At 46.4% G+C, this 23,704-nt stretch overlaps 1 protein-coding gene and 2 long non-coding RNA genes across 4 annotated transcripts in view; 1 reads left to right on the top strand and 2 right to left on the bottom strand.

Moving 5' to 3' along the window:
• The window catches only part of LOC139048582 (uncharacterized), a 303,847-nt gene extending 298,127 nt beyond the window's left edge, over window positions 1-5,720 (bottom strand). Inside the window, exon 1 of the mRNA XM_070523003.1 lies at window positions 5,663-5,720. Within this exon, the coding sequence (XP_070379104.1) occupies window positions 5,663-5,677 (15 nt within the window). The 5' untranslated portion in view covers window positions 5,678-5,720. The remainder of the gene's footprint in view (window positions 1-5,662) is intronic.
• Window positions 1-23,704, top strand: part of LOC135907476 (uncharacterized) — a 268,272-nt gene that overhangs the window by 71,822 nt on the left and 172,746 nt on the right. The gene's annotated exons all lie outside the window — the stretch shown is intronic.
• Window positions 17,988-22,961, bottom strand: LOC135907475 (uncharacterized). The gene is made up of 4 exons (XR_010566011.1): window positions 22,589-22,961; window positions 21,453-21,548; window positions 20,380-20,475; window positions 17,988-18,161 (listed from the first exon to the last, which is right to left on the bottom strand). It is a non-coding gene; the product is annotated as an uncharacterized lncRNA (long non-coding RNA).

Here is a 23,704-nt window from a genome sequence, read left to right as displayed (position 1 = left end):
TGCCGATTCGGGTGGGGAACGCCTTGTCCGTGATGAGCGTGAGGTCCATTTCGTTGGCGTTCTGCCACAGACCCCGGCCCTTGCTCGTGTTGTAGACGTACCCCCACACGCCGTACGGTGCGTTGAAATCTCCGACGACGACCAAGGGATGGGTGCCGGCCAGGTCGACGGACTTCTTGAGTATCGTTTTGAACTGCTGTTGCGAGTGCCTAGGATTGCTGTAGATGTTGAGAATAAACACGCTGTTTCTTCGCTGGTTGCGTTGTCTCGTGTTGAGCAGAACCTCCGTCATGACGTATTCGACCTTGCAACTCGCCAGCTTCAGGTCGTGAGACAAGTGTGTAAGCCTCCTGTCAATTAACGTGCACACTCCCCGACCTTCGCCCTGCACGGAGACGGCACGATAACCAGAGAGGGATGCGGCAGAGACGAGGGTTTCCTGTAATGCTATTACTTGTGGTTTGTTAGGTAGCGATCTTAAATATTGCTGCAAAGGAGCCCTCTTATTGGAGTACCCCCTGCAGTTCCATTGCCAAATTTTGAACTCCTTTTTGGAACTATCCATGATTAGATAAAGTGTCCGGGGTACCCGCTGTAAGCACAGGTGCACGCAAGAAGTTCCCCCCACTCTGACGAGCCGATGTGCTCGCAGCCCTGATCTGAGTCCCCGACGCGTTCGGAACAACAACCTGCATCGGAGTTACGGACGTATTATTATTCGGGATCACCAGACGCTCGAGGGCGTCCATGCGATCGGCCAGCGCGCCTAGGCCTCTCCTCGGGTCTCCAAGGGCGACTTGCACCTGTGCTAAGCCTTGTTGTAACTGCTGCACACTCTTAGTGAGCGTAGCCAGCATGCCTTTGATCTCATAAGTTTGCGAGTCTGAATCGTCCTTACTGGAAACTGCCCTACGCTTGGCGGCGCCGGCCGAGTCGCAGACCGGAACTGGTGCTTCTGTGGCGGTCGGCGCCGACGCGTTGGATGTAGCACTCTGACTGATTACCAATTTCTTAATCTCTGTCATTTCACTAGCCATCTTTCTGATCATTTCTTTTAAGTCCGCGTTTTCCTTCATAAGGCGCGCTACCTCGGCGTCCCTGGATTGCTCTGGAAGCGGGTCGCGTGGGCCCCGGTAGGATCTCGCGTGGGCGCCGCCAGCAACCATATCTGCCCACGATAGCGTCGACTTTCTCTTCCTCTGCTGGCCGGCACTGGACCCATACCGGGCTCTCGAGACAGAGCGGCTCCTGGAGCGGCTTCCGGATCTGCCCCTGGACATAGATCTGGCCCTGGACCTGGATCTTCCCCTGGACCTGGAACGGCGTCCGGAAGGCGGAGAGGGGCTCCTGGATCTAGAGCTCCCGCGAGCCGCGGAGCGACCGGCGGCGGCCGGTAGTTGTCGCTCGCCCATGGCGAGGGCCGGAGACTTGCTTCTATTGGCTCGGGATCGGTCCCCGCGCCTGCGTCTGACGAGGTACGGCGTCTGGTACCTCTGCTTGCATTCCTTGGCAGCGGTGAAGTGTCGGCCTCCGCACAGCCTGCATTTGGGGTCACACTTGTGTTGTTCGTCCGGGTTGGCGATGCCGCATCCCCTGCACATAGTTTCGTCCGGCGAGGGGCAGACGTCCGCTCGATGCCCGAGGCGGCCACAGGCGTAGCACACCTCCACTTGCTTCCTATATAATGCACACCTGACAAGTGTGCCACCGTACGACACGTAGTTTGGCACCTTGTATCCGTCGAAAACCACAACCACGGTGCCCGTGCTCTTGATTCGTTTGGCTCCCAAGGCCAGTGGGTTCTTCGAGTTGACAATCTTGCGATCGAGCTCCTCCGGGCCTTCACTCGGTGCGATGCCGCGGATGACGCCTTTGCACGTAGAGTTGGGCGCTGCCTCGTACGCATTCACCTCGTGCTGCTGGCCGCCAACAGCGATGCACTCGACCCTGACGTAGGGGGTCGCATTTTCTCTGCTGGGGGTGCTGATGACCATGGTATTTTGTTGGAAATTCGGGCACATCGTGTCCGAGTCCCGCTTCGCCAGGTCGAAACCGACTGCGTTCCATATGGCCTCGGCCACAACTGTCGCCCCCACCTTGCTGATGTTCAGACCTCCCTTCGGCCTGACGATGATCTTCGCGTCTTCTTTGGGCAACGGAGGCATCCTTCCACCCCGAATAATTTTGGCTTTAGCGCTGCTGCGGTCTCGGTGACCCTTTGCGGTCGCGTTGTCATTTGGCTTAGCGCCGGTAGAAATGGCACCAACTCGCTTGGCGGGCGCTGATTTGGCTCCGGAGCGCCTGGCAGCAACTGTTTGCCATCCGAGATCCTTGGAAAATTCCTCGGGAGTCAGAAGCTCCCCTTCCACTTCGCATTCCATCACGGCAGACACTGACGAGAAGAGCTGGCGCCGCAGCAGCACTTCGCCGCGCTAACACAAGCGCGGCAAGGGTTAGCGTCGCAGCGGCGTAGCCTGGACGGAAAAGGCCGATAAAATCGCAAGAAGGCCACCCACCTTCAAGAGTCGGGTGTCTACGGGATCGCCACAACTTAAAGAGTCCGTTGGCACTAAAATAGTCGAACTGGGCTCAAATTAAATCACCGAAATCATTTTCAGAAGCGGGAGCCGGTCTTCGCCGCCTACTGGCACGTTCGTCGTCGTCGTCTTCCTCTTACATTCCGGTCGAGGCGGAATGTAAAAACGCTCGTGTACGTGCAGTGGATGTACGAGAGCTAGCAACCGCTATGCTTCTAAGCCATCCGCCTTCTGTTTATTTCTTCGTCACTTAAAATTACGACATTTACCTTGAGCTCACGGAGACTTCAGTAATTTTCAGTCGTATCTGTTGAGCACTCGTCTGCCAACCTTTGGTTAGCTAGTTCATCTTTCCTAAGCTCCTCTTTTTTTTTTCTGTCTCTCATTCTAGCTACCACTGCGGCACTCCTATCTGTGCTGTCCCACATCTAACAACGGTGTCGGGTCCCCTGCAGCTAGGAGTAGATGGAAGATCCCTCTCGTCCTGACGTGAAAGGACGATAGAAATGCCCGCGGAGTTTGCGGATGTGATTCCACTACAGGCTGTCTTATCTGCCACTGTCCACAATGGTAATCTCTCCGTCAGGCAGCTCGTTGCCACTATAGCTAGGTGAGACAATCGACTACTGACGGAACAAAATGCGCTTGCCTACTCGTTGTGCCCACTCGTCCTCGCTACAAACAATGAAGCTACTTTTCCAGAGTTTACGATCTGTAGCAGGCCCGTTTCGCCGAATGCTCCATTCAAGCGCTCGCATACATGAACAGTTTTCTTGCCTTTCTCTATTAGCCAGCTCAGCGACTCAATTTCATTTAATTTTCTGTAACAGGATAGATGACTACGTTTCTCTTGATGGTCGTTCATGAACGTACCTTCGTGACAAAATTGTTATCACGTCTGTTTCAAAGAGCAAAAAAAAAGAAAAGAAAAGAAAACACAAGAAAGCAAAAAAAAATTTCGGAGTTCAGCGACTACTACGGCTCCGGACTTGCAACGCACAAGATACCATGCGATAGTATGGATAGGTGTGCTAGTTGGTATTGCATTATTATAAAATTTAGAATGGCGCAAAGATTCTGCACAAAGAAATTCCTCTTCTTCGTCCAGTGTCTTTCTTGCGCTCTAAATTCTCTATAGTAGCACAAATATTTGCCGGTTGTGGCCTCCGAAATATATTTACAAACTGAGCCTTTGCACCCCGAGTCTGTGTGTGGTCGCTGGGGGGTAGCAGCCACAATTATTGCTAAGGGCGAAACTTGCACAACAGTGCACTGGTTAGCGCGTCGGACTCCCAACTGCAGGTTCTCAGTCCCATGAGCTCGAATCCCAGTGAACATAATTTGTAAAATTTTGTTTTTTTTTGGTACTGTGGCGTGTGCACAGCTGAGGATGAGGAAGTGGCCTGATCAAAGGTGACGACGACTACTTGACACTGACAAAGGTCGTCGTCGGCAACATAACCGAAAGGAGGGACGGAGATGCATAGCAAACCCAGTTTCCAGCTCTTAACTGCTATCGCAGTAACGTATTCATCGACCAATGGCAACAGCCCTACATTACTGATAAAATTTTCTTCAAATATTTATTACCTCTACTCGCAACACGAATTTGTTAGGAAAGCACATGTTACGCGCCTGCCTCCATATTGAAGTGTTATTATTAGCTTAATCGTTAGGAAAAGTTTCTCGCTCATAAGAGCTATTTATCTTCAGCCGACTACCGTTCTTACAGGCACAGCTGCCACCTTAATGTCCACCGTGAGCGCGCCTGATCGAGCTCGCAGTAGGCATTTTAGAGTGTCAGAATATGCGGAAGTGGAACACGATATCGCAATATCCAAGTTGGAAGTTAGGTACATTGGAATTAGCTCCATTCAGAATTAAGCGAGACCACTCAGTTTTATGTCACTAAAATCCGTGAGCTGTCATTTATGATAGCAGATCCCAGTTCGGCAAGGATCGTCGCAATAACTTCGTTGTTAAATCTTTTTGACAGAAGTAAAAATCCTAATCCATGCGGTTGGTGCAACAGTAGACAATTTTTACCGCGCGTGGCCTATAGGGTCCTCTTCGCCCACATCTGAAGCGCTGAGGCGCTGCAAAAAGTACGCTCATTTTCTACATCCGATAAGCTTTTATCTCAAAAACACGATTGACACGTGGCTAGCGTGGCTGCAAAACGACAAACAAACCCAGCCATAACAGCGTAACGTACTGTTCCGTCGGCCAGGCAGCTGAGCTCGCCGAGCGAGGGGCTACGTTCTGTTTTGGCGTGCCAGCATAAGCGTTGTGCACATAGCGCATTATCGCGTCCCCGCTGAGTGGCTGTGTGCAAACTTTTATATAGGATACACGCGTCTGAGCGGTACGCTAGAAGTAAACGCCCCACGTGCGCTCAGTTAAAGTTGTTTTGTAAAGTGATCTTGCTGAAATGAAAATACCATTTACAGTATTAAGTCTCCCGGATTTCACTTCGCTTCGTTTCCCGCAGTCGTGATTGACTAGTTTTCTGAGTTTCCTGGATCTTTTGGGTCCTGCCCACTAGCAAAACCATAGCCTTAACAGAAAAAAACTGCAACGCTGTTGTAAGCTTCACCAGCGTAACTACTGACGGCTGAAAGCCGAGCGCAGCACTTTCTGGTAAAACTTTCGCGATTTTCAACTTATCACTGTCACGGATGTGTGCACGCCACTGATGTACAATGCTGCCACGCGTACACTTCAGCTGGGCTTTCATCCAACTGCTCTCACCTGACGGTGCACTTCCGGTTTTCCTTCGGCGTTCTGAACGCTAGAAGCAATTCATGCGTGAAAAATGCCGCAGATGTTGGGAGAAAGAGTGCAAAATGTAAACGTCTGGGCAGCACTTATGAAGACTCCTAAGTGCGTTTACATGTCCGCCTCTTCTGGACGTTGAAAGGAAGTAAATAAGAAGCAGTCTTTGTCATAGGCAGAAAAACACTTACCTGCGGTAATCGGTGACGTGCAGCCTGGCATGAAATCCGACATATCAAGATTAGACCCAGAAAATACTGGCACAATAAACGCACCATGGAGTCCCTCGTTTTAGAATGTATACGTTAACAGTGACGTAATAACGAAATACGAGCTTTACTATAACTTACTATATTAATCTTCATCTCAAGTCCTGTGGATTGCTTGTAAATGGCAAGGAATGGCGAATATAGCAATGTAATACAGCCGCAAAGCCGAAGTATAATGGCAAAACGAATGCAAACGAAAGCAGAAAGAGGGATTGGGTTCAGTAGAAGAGGTCACTCTCGGCTAACTTGCATTGCACGTGATTCCTGGCAACTTCCTGGCACGTGTATTGCACGTGCCAGGAAGCGCGAAACAACAATACCTGTGCGTCGCATTATCATAGTGTTTCCAGTAAGCGCAGATACGCCGCACGTCTTACCGTCCGCTTCGATAGATCCGGATGGAGGCCGGTGTCGCAGGAACCCTGTGATGCTACCAAAAGTAGCGATTATACAGAGTAAAGAGTGAGTGAAAGAAAAACCGGGCACCCCGTTTGACACCTTATACCCTCGAGGAAAGGTAATGTAGAAGAAAGATAAAAGAAACGGTGTGCACGCTCGTAGTATGTAGTTTTTTGTTCTGCCTTTCTGTTCGCCGAAAATGTGCAGTGCGGCACAAAACAGATGGATAATTGTGTATGTATGCACTGCAGGAGAAGCCGACTGCCGTGCGCTGCAGCCACTCTGCCGGGAGCAGAGCTCGCGGCGTTTGAGCCTAGACCGTTTTGTGAAAACGCTGCTGATGCGCCCAGTAATTCGCTTGCCTTATATTTGGTGGAGGTGTTGTGCTTTTCGCCCACCCTGGAATTGCGCCGTCAAGTTCTGCTACCTGTGATGCCTGACGACGCCAGCCAGACCCCCACACCGGTTTCGCCAGCCCTTGTTTGGACTGGTGCCTTACGTCAGCGAGATTCTGCCATCTCAACAATGTCGTTGAGGATTGGCTATCATTATATGAAAGAGCGAGCACCCATAGCAAATGCGACGACACCATGAAACACAACAACGTCATCTCTTATTTAATTGGTGTCACCACTCTGTGGTTCAGAAACAGTGGTTTGTAATCTTTGGTTTATAAGGTCAGCGAATAACTGGGCATGGTAGCATTTTCCACAAATCGTTCTAGGCTCAAACAACGCGAGCTCTACCTCAGTGTACGGATAGCCATGTGACTTCTGCGTACGGCATTTGTCTTGACTACAGTACATAGTATATAGCTTGTATTGTTCAATGCAGTCCAGCATGGACCTTGTGGTGTGGACAAAGGTCGACCAAATAATTGTAACTCGGAGTCTGAGTGAACCCTAAGCAAAACAATATGCTACAGACGTCAGTGGTTCCTTTGGCTTTGAACTCATTCACTGCGACGAAGTACCATCCCACAGTGAAGACAACCAGCCGGGTTGTCTTCACTGTTCACCAGAATTCTATTCAGCCGGGCCCGCCGGACGCCGGACTTGGGCTCACCAAAATTCTACTCGACCGATCTCACTCATACTCAGGTCAGTGAGTCTGAGTGAGTCGACTCATAAGTGAATTTGCCGACCTATGGGCATGGACCATAAGTCCCCAGACAGTTAGTTAGCGGCCTGGGTGTAACCTCACTTTCGGCAGGTATCTGCGCCTTGACGATCGCAGTCCGGGACAACTTCACAAGAGGCGCGTTACGTCTGCGAGAGCAGTTGGGCGAGCATAGAAGGGAAAGATCACGCCGAAGAATGACCGATGGCTTGGACTCTTTTTGGGAAGTGCACTGCTTAGTTACTTGGCGGGGCAACTATTACCTCTGTCTGCCTTTTCGCAAACTGCAAACTCAAGTGGTTATATATATATATATATATATATATATATATATATATATATATATATATATATATATATATATATATATATATATATATATATATATATATATATATATATATATATTGCGACGAGGTTTATTGTCGTTCACAACGTTGTGGAACGCTAGACGTACAGGATGACCCCGCAAGGGCTGTCCGTAGCACGGGGCTCACTCACGATCACGGCACGGTCCTTCGTCTTCCTCTTCAGTCGGCACATACACAGGAGCTGTCTCCTTCATTACAGTATATATATATATATATATATATATATATATATATATATATATATATATATATATATATATATATATATATATATATATATATATATATATATATATATATATATATATTGTTACGCGAAGGACGAGTCAGTAAGTCGAGCAACTAGTTACTGGTTATATTTACAACAGCGGTTGCAGCGCTGACCAGTTAGATTCACAGCGCGAGCCCAGTTCGTTCTTCCTCCTCTTTTATCGAGTGATGGCGCCCACGCGCCTGCTTCAAACAATAAAATACCGCGCGCGTGTAGCAATATATAGCGTCTGACGATGGTCTGCTCCAGACCCCAGTCAGTTGCGCTTGGCTCCTCGAAGAAGCAGAACGTACGTGCGTCGAGTGAGCTCGTGAACAACACCATGCGATGTGGTGAACGCGGTTTCATTCATGAATTCGAGACCTCAAACAGGTGCGACGCAATACTAGGCATGTATGTCTCATTCAGCCATAAATTACCACTTTATTTTGTCCAGGTGTGACGACTTAACTTTGACGGCGAGAAAACAGGTGGTTGCAGTATGACATAATAGATAATTAAGCTCTTTATGTGAAGAAGGTAACTTTATCGGCCAGCCTGTTTTTTCGTTAAATCCAACCTGTTCTCTCCGAAGAACGGGCGTACGATATCACAAAAGAAGTCATGGAAAAGAGGCCATGAGAAGCATATGGTAATTCATTTAAACCTTCTGCTATCAAATCGGCATTGAGCAATTCAGCATAAAAAATAGTTGGGTCAAGCGTATTGTGTTTGTGCACCGCACTTCGTTCTATTCTGGAACAACATGCCAATGCTTAGAACTGTCTTGTTTGGGCACAGGGGTTATGGTGAAGGCTGTAACTTGTCCTGTGGATGTAAATGTGAACCAATCAATCTCTTTTTGTTGTCTTAACGGTGTACTTAAGCTTTAGCCTTGAGGCGCAACTACCCGGTTTTCACATAGAAGACAATCATGATTCAAAAGATTCGTACGTCCTTCTCGGGTAAACAAGGTACGCTGGGCATTTTCATGTCCTGCCTGTGTTTTTATTACTACGGTCTTTTATGTCCATTTTTTTTTCTAGAATGCTTGCCTTACTCTACGCGAAGTCCCACAAGCGCACCAGCTTGAACGCTGCACTTACTGAAAAACAACAGTGCGGATACTCAAATGGTGCGCCGCGCCCTCTCCTAAAGCAAAGCAGCCCCAAACTTTATGCTCCAACTACTTAGCAGGATAATCACCAAGGTTTTTTGCACAGATTGTACACAGCCCAAAGTAGCCACTCTTTGTTTTCATTCTAAGGAGCCAGCATCGTGCGCGTTTTCTTTTTTCTTTCTATCTATAACATCGCAATTTTCTCACAGCAGGAAAAGTGGAGTCGCGTAGTGTCTGCCCAAGGCACCAGTAAATCTGCCCTCCCAAAACACCTGCTGCGACCTTGCAGCCTCGTCGAGGTTAGAGCCCCAGGGGTACAATGTTTGGTGCGTTTGGAAAGCGGCTATGGCAATGTGGCTCGGGTGCGGATGGACGCGATGGGCTCCGAAACTTTGTGGTAGAAAACACACTTCGTGTTTTACGGCCAGGTTTTACGACCACGGTAGTTAAATCGCGTTGGCCGTCACTATTGTTAACTCAACTGCCCTTTCAATTGGAAAGGGTTCTAACGGCGATATGCTAGTAGTTTGCTATAGTGTGTACTCTCTTTCATTATATCCGACTCCACTTGACATCGACAACGCAGTTTTCGTGTGTGAGGAGAGAGGGAGAGCAATAAATATTGCAGTAAGTGAAGCTTATCCACAAGAATTTACAATCACAGACCTCCGAGAAATCACGACACAACAGAAGAAAGATAGCTATATGGACTTGGCCTAATCTTGTCTCATAAGGACTCCTGTGCCGAAAACAGTGCTCTGACGTCATCACAGCAGTGCAGGACAACGTGACCATCAAAGTATGCAGTGCTGTGTTATCGGCGTTTGCTACCCTGGTTTGGGAAAGCGGGAGAAATGACTGAAACAAGAGAAAGAAGGCAGATGAAGTGTTGCAGATGGGAAGACTTTATTCTCGCGTGTCAATTTCATTCCTAAACCTCAAAGAATATGGTAAAGATTCCATAATGTCTCTGCAACTGTTTCTTATTCTTCATAAAAGCGAAGAATGATATTGAGCTAAGAAAAGTAAAGAAATTAAAGACTTTTCATGGCCATTGCCCAGCACGGAGCAATTAAAGTGATCAATACTAATAGCAACGACCAATGGACACAGGTTTATCGTGATTTCATTTTCACGCTGAGATATATGTATGTTTTAATTTCTTACGATATGTGTGAATAGTACTTACAGTTTTGTCAGATTTCTTACCCTTTTTTATCGGCTACCGTGTCTACATCCCTTTAATCTGATTTGTAGCGTGGTATGAAACTAGGCTTTATGCAACCGGAAGAAGTCCTGCTCTTACCATTATGTGTACAATTCTAATTGTTTTCGAAAAAGAATCAGCTCCCTCACGACTGACCCGACATAACAGTAGTTTATGGCCTCTGAGGTGGTTTACTTGAAACCAGTGCTGAAAGGCACACAAGCGGGTTGCTATGCGTGATATTTTTAAAACGTTATTTCTTTGGATGTTTATTTGAAACGTGGAGGAAAGAGTTACATTAGAAACAACATGCTGCAAGCAAACGAGTGTTACCTCTTGTAAGCCGTTGAAAAGCTTTTGTGGCATCGTGAGCATGAAAATCCATGTCCAGAACTTAAATTCAATAATAATATAAAAATAAATATCGTACCATTAATTAGACATGTCGATGCATACTGGTGGTTCTTCGTCAGTCCGGCTAACAAGGTAGAGCTGCTGTTATGTATGTACAGGATCTTCATCCTTACCGTCTGCTATGCAAGGTTTGAAGTACGCAGCTTTCATAGTGCTTTGGCTCATGCTATGTTCAGACTACGTTCGTAAGGCGCCGATTTTTCGTAACATGCGTAAGCGGAAGCGCAACAAGCGTATGCGTCTAGTTCAGACTGCGAACGTAAAGGTACCAACGTGCGCAATTCACGCAAAAATCATGGGTGAGAGTGTTAAAGGGTCGGCAACATTTACGACTGTGGTATTACGACCGTTGCGACACAGCCAATGACCGATAAGCTTTCCGTTTTCAACAACCGGTGACGACACTTCCGTGCTCCCGTCTGCAGACAGCTCCGGGCGCGGGAAGTGCCATTCCGCCATTCCGTGCGCACGATTAGGTTGGCTGTGCTCGTGAAAATTTGTGCAGTGCGCCTTGCCAGACTGTTTTCAGTTCATCTGGTTTATCCGCCGAGGAAATCGATGGCCGCAGATGCGTGCTCGGAACTTCGATGGGTGGTCTCACTAGGTTTTCAAAGAAGCGGAACTGCTGGGGCGACATGCGCATGAAGTCATGAAACATCACAGCGTCACCAACTCGGAGCTTGGCGAAAAGGTTGTAAAAATCTCCGTCCACGGCCCTGTCGAGAAATACTTGCCGCTCCCAAACCCTTCTGCGTCGCCTTCGTAGTCTTTATGCGATTGAATACATGACTATAAATTTGTTTTGAGCGTGAATTTCTTCGATCTCGGCCAGCGCAGGCATGTTGACAGGAGCTATATTGAACAGCTGGTGACGTCGATTCTGCAGCGCCAAATTTGATTGGCCTGTTGTAAAAGCCGTAATTTACGCAGCAGTAAATTTGAACAAAGGTGTCGGCTCAACTGCCGTAACTTTTTTTTACAGCCGTTACGTTCGATACGCTGAAAGAGCTGTTACACGCGTTACGACAGTAGTGTGAACATAGCTTTAGCGTGACACAAGCTGTGGCGGCACTGCGTGGGACGTGACGAGGACGTAATAGACAGTTTTAGTTACACGTACGTAGAGGCTTCACGTACGCAAGCGTGAAAAGCCTACGTACCTTACGTGCACGCCATCTGAAACGCTTTTAGCTACACGCACGCGACGCACGCCAAGAGGGACCCTGTAGCCCCATCTATCGGGAAATGTGAACACGGCAGTAGCCAATTCAATCCTGTCGCCGTGTTTCGATGCGAGCCGTCTGCGCGTGCGCGACCCGCTATCGCTTGTTCGTGATCTTGCGCAACTCCCGCGCGAAGCTGTCTACGTGCGCAAGAAACGCACGCAAAGAATTGAATCTCACGTACGTCCGTGAGACGCGCGCGCGGCCGCTACGTTCTACGCATGCGCACTGCTCACACGTAGAAGCCCTGCGTACGCAAAGCCTCTATGTACGTGTAACTAAAACTGTCTATTTTCGACGTATACGCGCTGCCCGGTGCCGGCGTATCCCATTTACTCCGCGCGACGCGTCTAGTGCCTTCGCGGATGATGAGCGTAACTTTCGGCATCCGCTTTAATCTGTAACCATATGAAACACGCTTCGCATGCTATCATATCACGTGAGAGCCTGCCTTAAAAGCGCACCACAGTAGACCACGCAGTTGCTGCGCGGCGTAAAATCAGTGCCCTGACGCTGAGCGATGGCCACGCCAGAATCATGCTCGATAATACGTTCCATGTAGCGGCCACCTTGAACTGTCATTACGCAGACTATTATTACGCGCTGTAAAGATTGCCCGCACCAACGTTCACCGTAAGTGCTGTGGTGATTTTCGTATGCAACAAGTAGTCCGGCACGAAGAAGGCGCTAAATGCACGGTGCCTGACGGACAGTGCATCTATAGAAGCTGACTGACGTCTACATCCCAGTCGTTTCTGGCGGCAGCCGTGGTGAGCACTAGCTTGCTGCAAGCAGCCAAAGAGCATTGCTTTTCCTTTTCTCGAGCGTATACACGATGTACCAGGGCCGCGAGTGGTGCAGCTGGCGGTCGTCGCCCACTTGGCCTTCAGTGCAACCTCCCCCATCTTCCTCAGGGACTCCAAGCCGTGATTGTGTCACATCTTTCCATGATTTTGCCGAGCTCGTTTGTGAAGAATTGTGGAAGAGAACGTTGGTGGACGGCTGGGGCTCCCGTCGTAACCTGCATCAAGTTGAAAGAGCCGAGTTACAAAATATGATATATGTGGGGACGAAACATGGTTGAACAACGTGTGCTTTTATTAAATCGCCGTCAACCATTGCATGAACGTTATCGTATGGTGATTAAAGTGTGAAAAAACCAAAAGAAAGTCCTTGAACTTGTGCGGTTGTTCGAGTACTTCCGAATCACATCAGTTACGTTCGAGTCGAGGCAGAAAGTCGTAATGTTGTGGACTGCGTTGTTCGTACAAGCGCGTTGCTTACGTCGAACCGACGTCACCAGACTCTAGGAAAGATTGAGGTACTAAAATAAGTGCGTCACTCTTATGCTTAAATACGCTCATTACTCGCCAAAGGAAACAAAGAAGCGGGCCGCATTCACAAAGGCGTTTGTGCGCTATAGAGCTTGTAAATAACAAAGAGCGCTTGCCAAGAGAGATAGAGAGAGAGAGACGAAAGGAAAAACACGGAGCTTAACCAAAAGCGTGTCTGGTTTTCTACCCTGCACATGAAGAAGGGGATAAAGGGGCAACAGAGAGAACGAAGGGGAGATGGAGACCACCTCTCAATATTCATGTCAAATTGAAAGGGGTTGCCCACTCAGAAACCGCTCTTACCTATGAAAGCTTTGTGAATTCCGCAAGAAAATTTTGCTCGTATAAGGCCTTTGAGCGATATACGCAGCTAACTTGCCATTAGCTGCGTATGCGCATTCGGACTGCGTCCAGTATGCCAGCTGTTTTATGCGGTTTGGTCACGAACAATTTATTAATATGCCTACTAGATACGCACCTGGATCTGCTAGCACAACTACTGACCATATTCTGTCTAACTTTTCAAACACCGCACTCCTGAAAGTGCGGTGCTTTAATGGCCAGTATTATTGACCACTAATCAATTTATTTTTCACTTTGAATATTGCTTACCTAAGTCAGTAACACATACAAAAAAGTAATCCTTAACAAAAAGCATTTCATTCTTCTCGTTCCTAATTTAAACTGGTTATCAGTAGAGCAAGAAACTGATGCCGAGCAAGCGTACAACACGTTTTCTTCTGCGATAAAGACTGCGTAAATGAATCTAGTATTGCTGCAGGATGTCAAAAAAGAAGCTGTGCTCCACAAAGCACAGGGTTGACGAACTCTTTACTAGGAAGCATGCGCAAAGGACATAAACCTATACAAAGGTTGAAAAACGCCCATTAAACGTGCGACTTCAGTCTCGTTACATCATTTACTGCAATATGCTTGATAAACACTTAAAGCAAGCATAGAGAGAATACAGTGAGTTCAAAATAAATTAATCCGACAGTGATTCTAAGAAGCAATGGGAAATAATGAATAATTTTCTGAATAAAAGAAGTCATGAGAGAACGGTTAAAGAAACAGCCTCTTCAGGGACCATTTCCAATCACCCTAATAAGACAGCAAACACCTTCAATCATTTTTTTCCTTGCAGTAGCACAAACTATAGTAAACCTTGTTCAGTCACTACAAAACTCTCGACAGTCATTCTATCTTTTCCATAACGGTCCTAGTGAAGTCCTTGCCGTTACAGAACAGTCCAAACTAACTCGAATCTGACCTAATGAAATTCATGCAGGCTCTATAAAATAAATTGCTCACCACCTGACGGGTAGAACGGCGACCATAGGCCTGGGGAATCTCAGGACCGAGAAGTTCCCAGTACCGCAGAAAGGAACCCCCCAGGGGTAGGTGATCTCCCCGTTGCTGTTCAATATAGCGATGAGGGGATTGCCGAACCTCTTGGAGAACATCAGGGGTATCCGTCACGCAATGTATGCAGACGACCTGACCATGTGGACGTGCACGGGATCGGCGGGCGAACAACAAGACGCCCTGCAGGAAGCCATCGACAGGACCGAGCATTATCTACACCACTGCGGTCTTTCATGCGCGCCGGAAAAGTCGGAGCTCTTGATCCTCAAAAAGAGGACAAGAGGGCGGCCTCCGCAGGACACACCTGACCCAACGTTGACACTAAATGGAGTCAACATACCCAAGGTGGACACACTTCGTATTCTGGGCCTCACTTTCCAGAAGGACGGTGCCGGTCTCGCCGCCATTAAAAAACTGCAAGCGACAGTTATCCAAGTCGCGCACTTGGTGCGAAGAGTGACAAACAAAAAGCACGGCCTGAAAGAGCAGGACACAATCAGATTAATACAAGCCCTGATAATCAGCAGAGTCCCTTACGGCACGCCGTACCTGGGTCTCAAGAACAGCGAGAGAGACAAATTGAACACCCTAACACGAAAAACCTACAAGCTGGCACTGGGGCTTCCACCGACGACGTCGACGGACAAGCTGCTCAGCTTGGGCATACACAATACTTGGGAGGAACTTGTAGAGGCCCACAAGAGCAGCCAGATAGAGCGACTCAAGCTCACCAGCACGGGTAGGGACATGCTAATAAGACTGGGCTACCCAGTCGAATATGAGTCTACAAAACAGCGGGTTCCTCTACCCCTGAGGGAGAAGATCATGGTGGCCAGCATCCCGAGAAACATGCACCCTGAATACCACAGAGAAAGGAGGCGAGCGAGAGTGAAAGCTCTACGTAAGGCCTACGAAGGACCAAAACAAGGAGAAGTCCGATACACCGACGCGGCAAAGTACAAGAACAGAGCGGCCCACGCTATCAGCGTGATCAACGGCCAAGGACAAGAGGTAGCTGCGGCCTCGGTAAACACTCCAGACATCGACTGCGCGGAAGAAACGGCGATAGCCTTGGCGGCCACTACGGGCCAGCGAGAGGAAGATCTAATCACAATCATCACCGACTCGCAAACAGCATGTAGAAATTACCAAAAGGGCCGCATTTCCAAACAAGCCCTGAGCATCCTCGAAAAACGAGACAATTTTCCTGAACTGTACATTGTCTGGGCCCCGGGACATGAGTCCCTGGCGGGTAATGTAGCGGCTAATGCCGCTGCCCGAGATCACATTCTCCGGGCTATCCCACCAGGTTCACGAGCACCGGTAGACCAACAAGATAGCGTCCCGAAAAGATACGCCGATATCCTGAGCCACTACAGGCTGGGTAGGAGGATCTATCCACCCCCGCATCCCCAGCTGACAAGAGAAGAGGCGGTGATCTTCCGAAAATTACAGACCGGCACATTCCCGCACGGCACCCTGCTACACGCGATGTACCCTACGAGCTATACCCACAAATGCGCTTGCTGCTCAAGGCCCAATACCCTCTACCACATGGTATGGGAATGTCAACAAAACGCATCGACACCGCCCATCACCGGACCAACCGTCGAGCAGTGGGAGGCCCAGCTGACAAGCTCGAGCCGTGAAGACCAGCATCGCCTGGTGAGCAGGGCCAAGTTATCAGCTCAGGCCCACGGCATCCTGGACTAGGGAAGCCGCCCACCTCGGACGATTTTACCGTCGGTTCATTTCTACTAATAAAGTTTATTCCTCCTCCTCCATCTTATAACTGCTCCTTTTTTGGCATATTGTTAATTTATTGTTTAAGGCGGGAACATTTCCAAGGGCATTAAAATCATCCAAGATAATACCAGTGCAAAAAAGGAGACAGATCTTGCGTGACACACTATCGCCTCATCTTAATATCGCCAGATTTTAGTATCATTTAGAACTGCTTTCAAGAACGCCTAACAAAATAATAACTAAATATAATATCTTGTGACTCCATCAATTTGGATTTAGGACAGCATACTCTTCAGACTTAGCACTAATCTCATTTATATATAGAATTAAAAGCTCCACAGAGATGGGGAATATAGCTGTCACTGCATTCGTAGATTTATCAGAAGCACTTGATTCAGTGTTTCATGACAGTTTACTAAGGAACTCATTGGGATAGGTAATCATGGTCCCGCCTTGTCCTTAATTAAACGTTTTCTATCGGGTCGGCAACATGCAGGGTACATTCATTTTACATAACTGCACTGCTTGCCTATACACAAACTTGTGCCTCAATGATCCGTTCTTGGACTTCTTTGATCTTAATTTATATCAGTGATCTTCCTGTCCTAATAACACAGAGCCATATTTATATGCAGACGATACCGCAATAATAGCTACTGTTCATTCACTGTCTGTTCCAGCAGGCAAACTTAACTCTGACCTCAACAACATATCGAACCGGTGTCGTCATAATGACCTTACATTTAAGCCTTCTAAAACAACATTCATGATATTATACTGCAGTAGCAAAATTCTTTAACTCTATAATTACACTTGGCAATAATTTTATTCACGCTGTCGATGAGTGCTCCTTTATTGCGGTAGTACTAGATTCTACCCTCAAAAACAAAAATCGCATTGCACACATTCACGGAAGTGGATGTATAGCATAAGAGTATTGCTGAATGCACGTCATTAGTTGACCACGTCCACCTTGATTAAATTATACTGCACCTTCATTCATAGCCACCTGAATTACGGCATCTCATCACGGGGAAGCACCCATCAGGGAATAACTCACCCGATCTCACGAAAATACATATAGAACTAAGCTATTAGAAGACTAACATTCAGTACATTCTAACGTTTCACGTATACTCCAAAGCTTCACGATATTATCTATGCATAACTTATTACACTTTAATCTCATAATTATCTTGTTGGAAGTCTATAAATAATTTATTGTCATTTAATATTTCGTCAGGTAATCATCTCGTTAGTACTAATCGAACCAGATTTGCGTCTGAACGAAATTTCGTTAACTACGGAAGGCATACTGCTTATTTCTATAGCGTTGTCACTGTGGATTCGCCTTCCATCACACATTAAACATTCTTCCTCATTAGCACTTTTAAAAAAGTAGTGGCTACCATTTCTTATGAATACATAGTAATTTGAGTATTTATTATGTGTTTGTTGCTTTATATTGTGAAGGAGTGATGTTTTACTGTGTTTTTCTTTCATCTAATATTCTGACTACCTATATTTTCTAACGTACTGCAGTTGTACTCCACAATTATTGTTTATATCCAGGGTGCTCAATATCAATATCGATATCAGGAAGAGAACACACATACGTCCCAAACTTAGTGTAAGGTCACATGTTTTATAGATAGGTTATCTAATGGGGAACTTAGATAGCGATGTGATCGCAGTTAATGAAAAGGTAGCTATCCATGAATAGCATGAAAAAAAAAGAATGAAAGTGCAGCAAGAAAATGTACGTATTTGACTTGAAGAACTCTTGTACGAGCCAAGCAACACATTCTTTTTTTGTCCTGTGAAGCACACTCCGTATACACGTCGCAGTGCAGGGAAATACAAGTGAAGTTCTTTTTATGTACACTGCCAATAAGAAAAAAAAGAAGCCTTTTCAAATATGTACTTCATATTAACATAATTGCTTCATCATCAGAAACACGTCAGGTATCATTCGTATATGTTCAGAATTATTTGTTCTGATGACTCCTGGACTTCTAGTCGATCGTCGAACCTGGAAGGAAAAAGAAATTGCACTCAATGTTAGACAATTCCAGAAACTGTTTCACCTTGGCCCTATTAGGGCTGTGTTTTCTTCAATACTTGTTCAAGGCCTATATAGTAGTGACCTTGCGGTCTCTATGTTAACAGGTCTCTATGTTAGCCGTAAACTTCTGAGGCTGTGAGACAACGATCCGAGATCTCTTATATGACTGCCTTCATTGTGGTGTGGCTAGAAAACCAAACTCGACTGCACCTAATTCCACCTTGTTGGGGGAGGGAACAATTTATCAGACTGTGCTCAACACCCTGGCTTTGTCCTGCTACTTTACATGCAGGTTGTTGCTGTAGAGCACTGCATAGCATTGATGTGCACACATCATATTCCTTTTTATTTTAAATATCGGTTCTCCCGTTTTCTTTCGTTCCCTTTATGCCCTTTCCTCAGCACAGAGTAGTTTGCTTGTATTTACCCTGCCTAACCTGCTTATCCTCCTAGCTTTCTTGCTCCTGCCTCCAAGAGCACGTGTCAGTGAGCATTATAAAACTGATCTGATGCGAAAGGCGTGAAGACGAAGACGGCCAATTTAGTCAAGCTAGTCTAATCAATCTAGTCAAATGCCACATGGCTAACATGTGCCTGCTGAACGTTTTCAAGTCCTGCCTGCATCAAGCGGCATACAGTTTTCTTATGCAGACTGAACGACTAATAGAGGCAGGCTACCCACTAGTTGCGCCAGTTTCCGTAGCAGAAAAAATCGTGAAGAAGTTGTGAACTTGCCAACTGGCCCAGGAGCCACCTCGCGAAAAAGTAAAGGTAGCCGTCATATCTTACATGCACCGCATGTTGCATAGTTTGTAGAAGATTGCCAAGCGAGCTCATTTCAAGGTGATGTTTTCTGCCCCATGCAAGCTTTCAAGGATCTGCAGAATGACCAACCCTTTTTTTCGCGAGCCACCGGCCTGTGTCATAAATTGCAAAAGCAAATACGTCGATTGTCAGACAGGAGTCGTTTATGAAATTCCTTTGTTAGGTGGTAGATGGGACAAACTGAGAAATGCGTGAAAGATAGGCCGAGGCAACATCAAAACAATGTTAAAAATGGGAGAGAGGGCCCCCTGGCAATTCATTATAGAGATTACAAATGCAAGCCAAAACAAATGGGTTAGATTAGTAATTGAGGCCAAAAGGATCATTGAGGCAGGTGATAGGTGCATGAGTGTTGCATTAATCTCATTATCGCAAAAACAACTGCTTTACCTGAACGCGAATGTGCACAGATGAACTGCCATAGTGCTCCTTGTATAAAATGGTGGCGTTTTTTCCTGACTAAACATTGTTGGAAGTAAATAAGGCGCTCGGTGTGCGTGTTCATCTTTCTCTTTTTCATCTTTGCGCCTTTCACATCAGATCATGTCCAACTAACCCACCAAGTTTTCCATTTTAACATTATAAAACTAGGTGGTGATGATTTACTACAGAAAGCAGAGCATTCTGCATTATACACTTTTCATGTATATAACTCATAAGAGATTGTGAACAACATGCCAATGTGTCCGACCCTTCAAGTTACAGCACTGTGTTTGCAATTTGAATGGCATTAATAGCATCAAACCCCATCCCTACTTAATGTGAAAATAATGAGTGCATGCATAATGTAAACAAAGCATTCAAGCCATGGCAATGGACGAACACACGTAATGCTCTGAGGAAGCAACTAAAGCGAGCGAAATCCGCTCATCTGCGTTCTCCCCATTCTGCACAAACAAATTTCACATATACTTGTCCTCTTCAAAATCAACTCAATGTGCTTGGCTTATGGTTTATTTCACAGTCATATTTCTTCACGTTTGCAGATAATAACTAATTTGCCCACATTGTCAGCTGGCGCTCAGGGGCCCTCATTTGTGCCCCTTACACTTGCTGGCATTCAGCCGCACCTGCTTTCATTAACACTCGCCTAAACTCAGCAACTTCCCACTTTTGTGAAATCAGCAGAAATGAGTGAGAGAGCTCTTGAATGTGTGTCGAGCTGTAACGATAGTACAGCGCGTGCAAATGCTTGAATATCATCCACATGTGAGCAATATTACAAACACTTGCATCTTTCTGCGCCCCACCCCACTTTTGTGCTGGCAAAACATCAGCTTTTTCTTTGTGTACTTCATGATAAGTACATGATTTTCGCGCACTGCAATGAACAGCCATTTTGGGCCTGATTTTTGCTTACCAGTGCTGTGGTCCACTCTATAGTTGCACTGGAGAGCCGAATGTTCTGATTTCCTTGGCGGCGTTGTTATTACTGTCGACCTCTCCTGCTTTAATTCTGTATAGAAAAAAAAATCAGTCGGGTGAGAATAAAAAGAAAATTGCAGAAATTCGATTAGTTGAGAAACAAAAGCTCCCAAGGAAGGTCTTATTAAGGCGTATTTTTGGCCAGTGGGCCAGCCTAAAATCAACACTACATAGCAACCACTAGATATAATTAAGCGAAATGTCCAACTTGTTATGTTTTTTATTCTTTCATAGTTTTTTTAGCAATGCAGCACTGCTTTCTGACAACATTATGAAATGAGGCAGGTATTGATGTCCACAGATTTTTAAGTGACATTGTAAATGACATGCGAATGTGTCCGACCTTTCAAGTTACAGCTCTCTATGTGAAATTTCACTGGTGCTATTAGCCCCAATCTCCATCCCTACTAAATTTCAATACAATGAGCGCATACGTAGTGTAAAGCAAGTATCCAAGCCACAACACTAGAGGAACGCACGTAATGCTCTGAACAAGCCACCAAAGCCAGCAAAGTACGCTCAATTGCGTCCTCCACGTTCATCACGGATATATTTCCCATATACTGGTCCTCTTCGGTATCAACTCTATGTGCTTAGGCTTACGGTTCATTTCGCAGTTATATTTCTTTACACTTGCAGGTAATAAATAATTAGCCCATACTGTCAGCTGGCACTCAGAGGAACTCATTTATGTCCCTAACGCTTAGTGGCATTCATCTGCACTTGCGTTCACTTACACTCACCTAAACTGACTCAGTGACTTCCCACTCTTATGAAATCAGCTGAAATGAGTGAGAGGGCTCGTGAATGCGTGTAGTTATACTACAGCGCATGCAAATGCTTCACTGTCATCCGCATGCGAGCATATTGCAAACATTTGTGTCTTTCTGCACCCCACCACACTTTTCTGCTGGCAGAATATCAGAGTTTTCTTCGTGTGCTTCATCATATGCATATGATCTTTGTGCAGGGCAGTGACCAGCAATTCCGGGCCTGATTTTCTCTTACTAGTGCTGTGGTCCACTCTGTAGTTGCAGTGGAAAGCCGGGGGTTCTGCTTTATTTCGTGGTGTTATTATTAGTGTCGACCTCTCCCGGTTTAATCCTGCATAAGAAAAAAATTCAGTTAGGTGAGAATAAAAAAAAAATTGCGGAAATTTGACAATCTAAGAAACAAACGCTCTTAAGAAAAAGTCCTATTAAGGCATGTTTTGGGGCTAGTGGGTACCTCATAGCCGAAAATTAACGCTACATAGCAATCACAAGAGATAAGCAAAATGTACAACTTGTTGATATGTTTTTTTAGTTCTTTCATAGTTCTTCAGCAATACAGCGCTGCTCTCTGACAACATTATGAAACGACGAAAGTACAGAAATCCACAGATTTTTTAGTCTGCAATAAAACTTGAAACTGCTAGCTCTACGTGAGATATCGTGCCATTGAAATTTTGAAAGAGGCATAGAACTTCGCCAATTCTACAAGTAACGAGTGTACTGATCCTCTCCAAGAAATATTCTGGCAAATTCTGCTTCTAGCGCAAACCTACACTTTTTCTTTATTTCTGCCTCGTCGGAGTAAATGTTATTTTCGCTTCAAACAAGCTTCGAAAGAAACTAGGCTTTGAAGTTTTGTGAATTCGACACATTGAACAGGAAAGTCAGAAACCCCCGCAAATCCCCATATTACACCGCGGAAAGTGCGTAACACAAAAAAACAATTGAAAAATAAAGCCGTCGTTCGACGGCTTTTATTTAGGTTATACGACGAAATCCAATGAATTCATTTAGCAAAGTCCACGAAGGTGATAAAAAAAAAGGAAGATTTCATGGTTAGAAGCCTACACGCGATTACTAGAGGCGCGATAATACACAAGCCCTTGTGAAAATCTGGGCATAAAATTTCTACGAAAGGACACCCGGCTACGCAAGCAAAATAATCGCCAGCGATAATGCAATTTGAGGAAGCCGAAATGGAACTACGCCTGCAGTTATAGGTAGTTCTTACGCCAAAACTTCAATGCCTGTATCCGCATTAGTACTACACGAACAGACGTTTAATCACTGACATTCCTTATCTGCTGGCTCATAATAATGCAACGGCAGAAATTAAGCATTTAGTAGTATGGTAAGCCAAGATGAACCTACCGAATCAACACTGGTTCGCAGCTGTACAGCACGCACTCCAGGGCCCGACGATCCAGCGCACATGGAGGCTCACCGCTGCTGATTGTCGCCCTGTGGTCGCACTCCCACGAGTTTGCGAAGTCGCACTTGCTTCTTACCATTTTCGGGAAAATCGGCGAAATTGAACATCGCTGAGCTCACCGCGGGCGTTCAATGACGCGGCCAGATGGTTTCACAACGCGAACACAGTCGCATAACGTCGCTGGTACAAATAAATGATAATGGCCGCCGAAAAGAATTGCCTATTCCGCGGGCTCAAGCCATTATTTTGCTGCTTCCCGGCAGGCACAGTCTTTCCTCCTCCTCCGCCATCAAATCTACGCCCAGAGGCGACGGCTTCTTTTTTTCAGTCTATTCGCTCTCTCTCTTTGCCTTTCGCTTTCCATTCTCGCTCACAGCTTCTCCCTCGTCTCTCCTTTTGCCTTTCGCTTTGTAACGCCCTCTCAACGCTTCTGCACGCTTTTTGGGATCGAAATTTGCAGTGCTCCATATAAACGTTGCGTTTGCTCATTGGCCGCATGCAGCCGTGAGCAGTGGGTAGGCCGCGTTTTGTCACGCATGATCTCGCTTGAAAGAACGCTTATATGCGGTGGTCTGGGATTAACCGAGGACGTGCCGCTTATACGGAGGACGCTGTGCAGCACTTGACTACGGGTGTAATGACAAATATATAGTTTGCAGGTAAAAACTGCGCCTTCATTCCACCCCGTGAAAGTGGATGTACAGCGAAGCTGTTGCCGACGTTATATGACGTTACACACGCATCACCACCACACGCGGCGCAGGTCATGCGCGCACGCACATGTGCGGAGGTGGAGCATGCCTCTTCATTCTTCTAATGCCAGCCATCAAGAGCAAGTGGATTATTGAAGTAAATGGATGTTTAAAAGTTAAGTGCGTCAGAACAATGTGTAAACTACGACTTACGCACAACCTGGGGACATAATAGCTTGGGATTGTTATTGTGTCTAGGAGAAAACATAAACCTGTTAAGTGGAAACTGAAAAACAAAGCCCTTTATCAGCTGCCGTTTGAGGTTTGTCCGAACGGCCGCTAGGTGGCGGTATCATTAGCCCA

This window comes from Dermacentor albipictus, chromosome 1 (assembly GCF_038994185.2).
Source record: "Dermacentor albipictus isolate Rhodes 1998 colony chromosome 1, USDA_Dalb.pri_finalv2, whole genome shotgun sequence".
NCBI classification, from domain to species: domain Eukaryota; kingdom Metazoa; phylum Arthropoda; class Arachnida; order Ixodida; family Ixodidae; genus Dermacentor; species Dermacentor albipictus.
Note: the sequence above shows the minus strand (reverse complement) of the source record. Positions and strands in the feature narration are given on the sequence as shown.